This window comes from Dendrobium catenatum, unplaced genomic scaffold (genome assembly GCF_001605985.2).
Source record: "Dendrobium catenatum unplaced genomic scaffold, ASM160598v2 fragScaff_scaffold_134, whole genome shotgun sequence".
Classification (NCBI taxonomy): Eukaryota; Viridiplantae; Streptophyta; class Magnoliopsida; order Asparagales; family Orchidaceae; genus Dendrobium; species Dendrobium catenatum.
In genome coordinates this window covers 776,464-787,229 of record NW_021318596.1, presented here as the reverse complement: position 1 = coordinate 787,229, position 10,766 = coordinate 776,464, and the positions used below count along the sequence as shown (strand labels likewise).

The window sequence follows — 10,766 nt, the reverse complement described above, 5'->3', positions numbered from 1 at the left end:
TATTGATAAGGAATTATAGAAAAAGTTCGATATAAATTGATCGAGATTTCATTAATATGTTATCTTAGGCCATTAAGTTTTTGAAATTAGTTGTCTCAATCAATTGAAAAATCATTATTTGTCAAATATCATGTTATTTGTGACATATTGGGATCTAATGGAAGGATTGGTTTGCCTAGGACCTATCATTAGGTAACTCAACTATTCAATAATAACAACTAAAGCTGTTAACATTACAAATCATAAAAGTAAGACAAGCAAATTTCATTTCTTAAAAATATAATTATAATAATCCAGATCACAAAAGTCTATATATTAAACAATTAAATGTTGGATAACAAAAATAGTACTTTATTAACTCGGATCCAGAATCATGCCTCTACATCTAATCTACTCAGCATGTCCTTTACATATTTTTGAAACATTAAAACAATTGAATGAGCATAACTAGCTCAGTAGACTTCTTATCATGACCTATCATAGACGTTAGTATTCAAATTAAAAGGAGCAACTTCAATATAAATAAAAATACAGTAAGTAAGTGCTAAAGTAATTGAACAACAGTAAAATAGTGAAATATAATTTTAAGGCTCCATAATGTACTTAATATTTTAACTTGTAAATCTACTAGTACAAAAATTCCAAATACTTCACAGAATACTTGGCCTTAGAGATTCACTTTTACTTGATTGTCATACTTCATCATAGATTGTATAGAGTTTTAGAATTTCCAACATTTATTTTAGCTTTTACTTATGCTTATTTCATTGGCCTCAATGCATTATCATGCATATGTCTAGATGCCTATTTATAACTAAACTTTCACTTATGTCTCTCTTTTACCTCCCACACTTGCATATAATGAGTGAGGTCAGAATTCCTCCCGCTTATGCCATAAATAAATAAGGCAAGAATAGAATATTTAAGGCCCTTATGACATAATAGAGAGTGCAATTTTTTCACATGTCATAACTTCTCCAATGTTATATATGAATACGACTAATACAATATAAGAATAATTATATGAGAAATCTAATGCAATATATAAATAATGCATGAATTGCCTGTAAAAAATCCACATTGCATGTATACTAATATACTCACTAAACTTTTCCTATCTCACTTCCAATTTAAGAGGGGAATTCACATGAACTTTTTAAGACTTTACATAACAATTACAATTGCTAGAAAAATCTAAATCAAAATATATATTAAAAAAATTTATAGGAAAACCTATCATTAAAAATTCAATTTCATATAGTCAAAACATTCAGAATAAAGCATACAATAACATATAAAAAGCTACACGATGAAAACTTCATAAAGCCCAAGAAAAATAAATTTTAATCAATATTTTTTTTTTTATAAAATAAGGGAAATTAAAATCGAAGACATGGATTTAAAAGTTTACATTGTGCTCTGCAAGTTCCTTAACTAGCCCGAAGATTAAAACCAAAGCTTTAGCCTCCAAATCCTCTTCCTCTATTTTTGTTTCCTCTTCTCTTCTTCCCTTCTCCTCTTCTTGTAACACCACACAGTACCCTTTAACAATATTGTAGAGTGTAAAGCATAAACATATATTTTTCCATCATTAAACATTTTCTTACATTTCATTTCATGGAATTTATATGAAAGTTCTAAGAACAGATCATTCACTTAATAAACAGAAACATCTAAACTCCAAATTACTTCAAATATAAATTTATAGAGCCACTAATGAATCCAAAATAAAAAGTTCACTGAACTGTCTACGTACATCAAGTGTAGACTTACAAACAGAGATAACATTAACCTTAAAGATAAAATAACTTGCAAATTAATCTGCAACGATGTTTTCCTTTCCTTTTCCTTTAATAACATCCAATAAGAAATAACTGGTGAGCTATGAGGCCTAATAAGCTATGCACATTTAATTAAAAAATAAATTACATTATAAAATTTACAATATTAATCATAAGTGAAATAAAGTTTAGAAAACCTCATACAATGAAATGTGGCATTAATCTTTTTCCTTCAATGAATAATTTACAGAATATCAACTTTAGACTTTTAAAAAGATTGGCTATACTTTCATAAATATATTCAATGGAGTTCAAGTAAACTTGGCATTATCGTCTTTGAATTATATAGAGGTCCTTTTTAACTTTTGAGGGGTCCCTTTTGTCCCACATGCTATACATGTATCATATTCTCTAGGGTCCTTTTTACCCCATCTATAATAGAGATTTCATATTGGGTCCATTTTGCCCACATGATATTGTAGATATTATATCATAAACCAATAAATCTTTATTAATTTGATATTTAGCATAATTCATATATATTTCTGATAGATATAGATGTATCCCTAGTTAACATCATATAGACAACATAAATCCAACATGCATATGTTAATTATAAACATTCCATATATTTCATCTATCTGTTGCATGTAAAGAATCTCTATGCATTAGAATTTCTATATTCATAGTTCTTACTTTTCACATTCTTTCATAATTCTATCTTTGTTATAATCTAAATTTGATTCATTCAAATTCACAAGTGATTACTCGTACATGTCATATGTATGAAATAAAATCATATGCTTGATAACTATATATCTTTTTAAATTATCATTAAAAATCAATATATATGTCCAGGATGATACTATATACTCTTTCAATTAAAATTTTGCATTGCTTACCTCCTTGCCGAGGTGTCTCCTCCAATTCTCTACTTCGTACTATTCTACGATTGTGAGTCACTTTGAAACTTTCTCTGTGCATATGATCAGATAAATCTAATACACCATAAGATATAACATCTTTAAGAACTTTTACCACTAATTATAAATTCGTACTAAGCATATACCAAAATTACTTATCTTGATTTCCTTTTTCCTAAATTTTTTCTTCCTTCTATGTTATTTCTTGATTGAATAAAGATTCTACACTTAAATATTAACTACGTTCTATTAGTAAGCAACATAAAAAAAAAAAAATTCTGCAATTTACTCAGTTTAATACATTCTTCCTCTTTCACTGCCGTTTCTCTACTTTCTCCTAATCCCATTGTCAATTTCCTAAAGCAATATGCCAAAATACTCTACAGGAATTTCATGCCTGAGCCGAAATCCATAGCCGAACTCTGCTACGGGATCCTGCACTACCCGAATTTCCGCTTTTTCCAAAAGCTCCTATGTCGAATATTTCTTCCAGGAATTTCTACTGCCGAAACCCGGCCATTCTTCAGCAAATTATGGGAATTCATCAACAGTCGGTGACTACACTATTAAAATTTTTTGTTCTTGGCATTACACTTCTCTTCTCTGGCAAGGTGATTGGGGGAATGAAATACCCATTTGGTTTGGGATATTTAAATATAATAATTTCACTATTTTGATCTAGCGCCTCTACGCTCACATTCCTCCGGCGCCTATGCCTCAAGAGGGGAGAAATTATGCTGTGAGGAGTCCCGACGGGAAGAATCGTCTGGATTGTTGCATATTTACTGAGCATTTACTAAATATTTATAAATAAATAGTAAAAATTTAATAAATACGCAGTAAATCCGGACCATTTTTTTCTGTCCGGACTCCGTAAGAGGATCAGATATTCTCTGAAATGGTTTACAACTGAGAATTTATTTGATATATGCCTGATTTGATTTGATTGACAAACTAAATCATAATGTCAAACTACACAATTCTGCTTTATTCATTGAGAAATGGAAAGGTAATTAGCACTCAACAAAAATTTATGATCACCACTCAATACAAAAAAATCATTGCTATAGCCTTCTTCATAGCTAGCTTCGAGATCGAACTTTAGATTAATTAAGTCAAACTCACAACGCATCACATTCACAAGACTCAAACCCATAATTTCTTAATTAAAAGTCAAAGCTCCCAATCAAAAAATTAAAAATAAGCTGCGTAACTAATCAAATTCAGGCAGACAAAATCTTATCATTTATCATGATTGATTTTTTTTTTTCTGAATTATTAATATGCCACCAGCTTTTGCTTTACATCACCATCTGCTTTTATACTTATTTCAGCGGAGCATTGAAGAAATTCCTTATACCATTTTGCTGATAGTTTTGGAGTTCTCTCTTGTGTGTTGTAATTCACATGATAGAGCCCAAATCTTTTGCTGTATCCATTCAACCATTCAAAATTATCAATCAAAGACCATATGAAGTATCCTCTTACATCAGCCCCTTTCCTACAGTTAAACACACGAATTCAATCATCAACATATATTAGGGAAAAAAAAAATTGAAGGAATATAAGGCACATTTTCAATTGCACTAAATTATTACCTCATAGCTTTCAATAGTGAAGAAAGGTAGGCACTATGATACTCTACTCTTTCTTTGTCATTGAGCAATTCCTTCAGTATTTCATTGGAAGGATTCCTGCTACCCTCTTGTGCAAAGCCTGAACTCAGTCACATTCACATTAAAAGGAGAATGAAAAAAAAAAAAAAAAAATTCTAATCAAGCTAATAAGGGTCTTGATATCATATCTATTTGTTACCATTCTCTGTGATAAACATAGTGGTATTGTTATATCGTTCCATTATATACAAAATCATCTTTTCCATGCCGCTTGGAACCACATAGAAGTTGCTTATTGCAGTCTGTTAACCAAATAATTAAAGTTTGAACAATAGTAGATATCATTAACAAAATTCTGAGATATAAATGTTCTTCTCTTACCTTAGCTCCAATAGAATGCCCATCTTTTTCTCCAGTTCTGTCAGCAAATCCATTGCCTTCTGAAGTCTCGGAATCACATGGTGAAAACAAGCAATCTTTTGCATACAGAGATGAGTAGTGGTTGATTCCAATGAAGTCAAGCTTAGTTTGCAACTTCTTCTTATCCTCTATTGAAAATTTTGGCAGTCTTGATCCGAGAATTTGAAGCATTTCTGGAGGATAATCGCCATAAATTATAGGATCCAGAAACCTGAACGGAAAAAGCAGAAAAAACAAAGAAAATTGTTTGCTTTGCCAAGCTTTATAACTATATAATATATTTAAGCATTCATTGCAATATATTTTCTAAAATATATACCATGGAACATCAAAAGATAGAGCTCGTGAAGTAGCTAATTTATCTACAGGAGTATCTGTAAATGGTTCCAGCCAGTTTGACGCCATTACAATGCCAATAAAGCCTCCTTGTTTTACCTTAAATATATTAAATATTATAAGAGGCTATTAATATAGTTTTTAAACATGTTAGGAATATGAAAATTATTATTTTCATATTTCATGCACAAAAATATAAAATAATACCTGATATTTTTTTCTGTATATGTCAACAGCAGCAGCATGGCATAATATGATGTTGTGAGCAGCAATATATGGTTCTGTTTTAGAATCGCCTGAAGGACAAGAAGGCTGTGAACAACGACCTGGAGGGTTTTGGCCTGTCATATAACCCCATTTTGCCATAAGATTTGGCTCATTTACTGTGCTCCAGTACTTCACTTTATTACCAAACGCTTTAAAACATGTATCTGCAAAGTATGCAAAATCTTTCCTGAAAAAGAAGAAAAAAATGTTAAAATAAATGAAAATATCATAAGAGAGAGAGAGAGGAACTTTTATTAGGTGTCCTCGTAGCTCTACATCCGGACGCCAATAAAATGTCGCAACGTGCTCTTACTTTTTACCACGCGGCCCGACGACCCAACCCGGACCAGAAACCGGTATTGCTATGTTCATGTATTGCTAGGTATTGCTCGGTATTGCTAGGTATTGCTTGACAATAATGAGAAATACCGCTCTTCCAAGACCAATACCGAGCAATACCTAGCAAAATCGGGGTATTACTCGGTATTGCTAGGTATTGGTCTTGACAGAGTGGTATTTCTCGTTACCGAGCAATACCTAACAATACCCTGATCTGCACAAATCAGCTAATACATAGCAATACCGTGTTCCGGTCCGGGCCGGGTCGTCGGGCCGCGCAGCAAAGAGTAAGAGCACGTGGTAATATTTTATTGGCGTTCGGATGTAGAGCTACGTCAGGTGTCCTGACCGAATAAAAGTTCGAGAGAGAGAGAGAGAGAGAGAGAGAGAGGTTTAAGTTCCCAACTACAAGAGAGATCACCCTTTTTAATGTCTAATGACATTAAAAAGTTGGAAATCATGAGAGAGAGAGAGAGAGAGAGAGAGAGAGAGAGAGAGAGAGAGAGAGTATAAGTTGTTGAGGAAAAGGAAATCGTACTGTATCTGTGGATTCAACCACGCACCATATCGATCTTCAAGTTCTTGAGGAATATCGTAATGACTTAATGTAACAAATGGTTGTATTCCTATCTCAAAACAAGTGAGATGAATTATAAGAACGAAGTAATCAATGTTATGCAAATTTTCTTCTTTTTGTGAAATATGTAATACAAATTTTTCAGTAAAGATAATACCTTTAGTAAGTAAGGCATCTAAAAGGTTGTTATAAAATGTGATTCCATTTTGGTTGATTTGCCCAAATCTGCCCCCTACTCCAATGAAGTACGTTAGTTCATTCATTGAGAAGTTTTTTTTTTCTAATAAAATGTATCTCTATTTGGAAAAACAATGACTTTCTTATTACTTGGAAGGATTCTCGTCCATGATATTGAAAATCTGTATGAATTCACTCCAAGATAATGCATTAGCTCAATGTCCTCCTGTTTTTCATTGTTTTTTTTTTCATCACAACAAATATGGTTTAGCATGTGTCACAAGTGGGTGTGATTAAGTAATGGGTCATTTGATTAGCTGAAAAAGAGAGTAGAGTAAAATAGATTGGATATCCTTCGGGCAACTCTGCGCTTCAATTTCGGTGCCGGTTGCTTATTTTAACCGTTTTCACCTTGACTTTGAGGGGTTCCCTCTTAGGCGATGCTCTGATCGCAATGGCATAGTCCGTTTTGCGATCGGAGGTCGTTTGACTATTTAAGTGATGCGTCGGGCCAGCCAGCCATCGCTTAAGTCAACAAATTCACCTTTCACATGTCTTAAATGTAGGGGTCGACAATTTGAAGTACTTAACACGCTTTTTAACTTCAAACCAAACATCCCTTAAATATTGCAATTTAATGAAGCGTTTCTTTTAGAAATTAAGATAAAGGAATATCAAGTAATTCATTATTAAAAAAAAACCCCCCACTTAAAAAGTGCTCACCAGGTAGCGATGGTAGTGATCATCTGCAACATCTCCATTACTACCATCTAGTATTTTTCCTGCCATATTATGTTAGCCGATTATAAGAGTTTTCAACGGTTTAGCAAACAAAATAATAAAGAAATAGATCAGAAGGAGCACTGTACAGAGTAAGATAAATCAGCTTTTTGAGAATTTCGTAAAAAGAAACATGAAATTTTCTTTTTCTTCCCTGAAAAATTACAAATTGACAACAAAAGATCAGATATATAATTTACCTGGTATGCGTGTAAATACATCCCATATGCTCAAGCTTTTGTTACCTTCTGAATATGCACCTTCAATCTATGGATTATAATCACTAATTAGTTCAAATATATATAAAACCAGATCTGTAATTGGAAGTTAATACCTGATAAGAAGAGGTGGCTGTCCCAAAGAGAAAATTAGGAGGGAATTGGCTCCTATCAATAGCTGCTGCTGCTGCTGCTGCTGAAAAGGAGAACAGACTAATAAGAAACAGAGCAATTGCTTCTTCAATGCGCTTCATTCTATATGAATATTTTGTTTTGAGGGAATAGTAATGCATTCATGAGGATGGTTGTTTAAATAGCCAAGTTTTATAGCTTCATACGCAAGAAAATAATAAATAAAAAATGAACAGCTTTTAGCTCTTCTTACTCTCTGTCCAGTTCCTTTGATTCAGTCATATTTTGAGGGAGAAAGTTTGGTGATACTCAGTATAATTTGGCATCTGGTAACTAAGGATTTCAGTTTTCTATGGAATGCTAAGTTTCTGCTTCTTTAATGGTCTATTGGATTTAATTTTCTTCTATGGAGGTAATGAGACCGAAGGTGATTGCCATCGTTCTTAAATTCATTTTTCAACTTTGTGACAACTCAATGCCAAATGTAAGTTAATTTAATAGTCACTGTCTATTGAGTATGCCAAATATAAGTTAATTTAATAGCAACTGTCTATTGAGGATTTAGGCTTCGTTTCCGGCAGCTTTCATACTACTTTTTCACATGATTTTTCTGATTTATCATTTTTTTTTCAATTAAAAATTTTTATACTTGAAAATCACTTTAGAAAACAGTAAGAAAATTATCCCGAGCAAAACTTTAGTCCAATATTTTTAATAAGTTTGTGTTATATAGACACAAAGTGATATGAATAATAAGGGTGTAAACTAGAAAATGGAATCAAATGGAACATATTTAGTTCGTATGATTTAGTTTAATTAATGATGATTTGATTTTTTTATTTTTGAGTAAGAGTTATTTGGATTTTTTTATATTGATTTCGTTAAAAAAATCTAAAATTTTTTTAACTTAATATATATATATATATATAATAACACATATTCAAAATAGGTAAAAGTTTTTCAAAACAAAAATTTGAATTTTTGTTTGAATTGGAGCATTTTGGCCTTGTGCTTGGTAGCGTTGTGGTTGTGGGCTTCAAAAATTTATGCCCTAGCCTCTCTCCGGCCTTCTTTCTCTTTTTTTTTTTTTTCAGGTCGTCGAGGAAAGTTTTAACGAGTAAGTTCCGAGGTAAACTTTCAGAAGACAGATTAAATTTTAAATAAGCACTGCCTAGAGATTTATCCACCAGTTTATAAGGACTTTATGATTTGAGTTCAGGTTTCCTATAGGCGCAAGCCCTTATAGTTAATTACCTCTTTCGGTAACGAGATAGAACTTTTGATTAAGGCTATTCGTCAAACAGATTTGGAGTATATGGCGTATAGTAGCAGCATGTCAAAGTATTTGAAAATTTAATATTTAAAATTGAAAATTTACCACCTTGCACTTAAAGCAGATGGTGGGGAGAGTGATGATGGACCTGATCAAGATCCCGTGGTTCCGTCGTTCCGGGTCATCATGGTCCTTGGTTTACTTAGTCAGAGGAGGTAGTCGACCCAACCTGATAGAAGGATCCTTGTCGGCAACAATGGATTTCTTCGTCCAAGGGTACCTTGTAAACATGGGATGAATATTTATTTAAGGAGAAAAATTTAAAGCCTCCTTAGCTAACAGAGGGCTTTGTACCCTTTTAGTCATACCCTATTGATTCTTCACTCAAGGATTTAATGTCGTTGGAGAACATACGGGCTCTGACCATGACAGTAATTTAATGATACCATTTGGTAGCAAAATTACTCAATCATAGGATCCCGATCATAACGATTTACCTGTGGTATCATTTGACAACAAGACCACCGGTTAGAAGACACGTGTCACGTCCTTATTGGCAAGAGACAGATTGAGAATGAATCATAGTGATATTCTCAATCATACATTTGCTCTTTGTGAGCTGAAGTGATTTTCATATTTGTCCACCTTGACAAATTATTATGGAAGGTGGATAGGTATTTTACTTTAAGTATTTTGATGATTTATTTTAATTTTAAATATCGACATCATGGATTGTATTTCATGGGAATTTGGAGGTATTTTTGAGTATTTTGGGTTCCCTCTAGTTGAGATTTTCTATCAACATGGCCATCATCAAAATTTTTATAATCATTCTCTTTCTGTTAGTCGAACCTTATCGACTATGTCTACTTGCTGACAAAAGATCGGGTTCATTGTTGGCTTTATACCTTTATTAGTGAGTCTTAAAATTTTTGTACCAGAAACCACTTTAGAAAGTAGCAAGAAAGTTGTCCCAACCAAAGCTTTAGTCCAATGCTTTATCATAAGTTTTGTTCAGCCTTCGATTAACTTCAATAAGTTTGTGTTATATAGACACAAAGTGATGAGAATAATAGGGTTACATATTTGATTCTCCATTATTGCCAGCAGGTGTTTGAATCTACCACAGTTCTTCTTGCCTTTGCTTGCAGATAATATATTATACACGTGAAGTTTCCTATGATAACTCATGAGTACTTTCTTTTATCGCAAGTTGATCACCTTTTGTGAGACAATTGAACTCCTAATTATAAAGAAATTGTTTGCTTTGGACCAAGAGCCTCACGATTTTATCCTATTTTGTATCAAGATGGAAACTAAGTGTCATACAAGATAAAGTGTAATATCATGGGAGCCACCTCTTGAACCCTATGTGGGATAAAGTGTTACATGATGAGAACCACCACTAGAACTTGTAGGGGCCACCTCTAGAATCCTATCTTCTTGATAGATGATTCTAGGATGATGCTGACAGGAACATCAATTACTTAAGTGGGGCAGATTGTGAAACCCCTTAAGTGAAAGAAAGCTCAACTCTTAAACATTGGGGTGCTTTTTGGTGTAATGAATGAAATTTTTGTAAGAAACTCTGTAGTTAAGCATGCTCATCCCAGAGCAATTCTAGGATGGGTGACCTACTAAGAAGTTACACCAACAAGATAAAATTGTGAGGCTCTTTGGCCAAAATGTGCAATATCTCGATAGTTAAGAGTTTGGACTATCACATTTAGTTTGCAAGGGTTCTATATATTTGCCTTCTATTAGATGTTTATTGAGTGTGAGGGTGATGTAATATTTATTACCTCATATTACACAGCTTATATGTGCTTATATTTATCATGTACTTGTTAGCTAGTGCCCTTGCTTGTAGGTAGCTTATTGTGTACATGGCTAGTCTCCTACAACAACTCGTAAGTGCCTATATTTG

General features: G+C 32.9%; 1 protein-coding gene across 2 annotated transcripts; it reads right to left on the bottom strand.

Annotated features, from left to right (window-relative positions):
• Positions 1-3,698: 3,698 nt before the first annotated feature.
• Positions 3,699-7,978, bottom strand: LOC110095272 (beta-glucosidase 18). Of its 2 annotated transcripts, XM_028700545.1 has the most exons (13): positions 7,820-7,978; positions 7,551-7,630; positions 7,417-7,483; positions 7,160-7,218; positions 6,587-6,662; positions 6,417-6,491; positions 6,221-6,308; positions 5,284-5,530; positions 5,060-5,175; positions 4,702-4,951; positions 4,520-4,622; positions 4,303-4,420; positions 3,699-4,205 (listed from the first exon to the last, which is right to left on the bottom strand). In XM_028700545.1, the coding sequence occupies exons 5-13, from the start codon at positions 6,645-6,647 to the stop codon at positions 3,983-3,985; spliced, it is 1,281 nt and encodes a 426-aa protein (XP_028556378.1). In that variant the 5' UTR covers positions 6,648-6,662; positions 7,160-7,218; positions 7,417-7,483; positions 7,551-7,630; positions 7,820-7,978; the 3' UTR covers positions 3,699-3,982. The 2 variants fall into 2 exon arrangements, with proteins under 2 accessions (XP_028556378.1, XP_020676391.1); XM_020820732.2 differs by lacking the exon at positions 7,820-7,978 and having other exon boundaries at positions 7,551-7,744.
• Between the last annotated feature and the right edge of the window lie 2,788 nt (positions 7,979-10,766).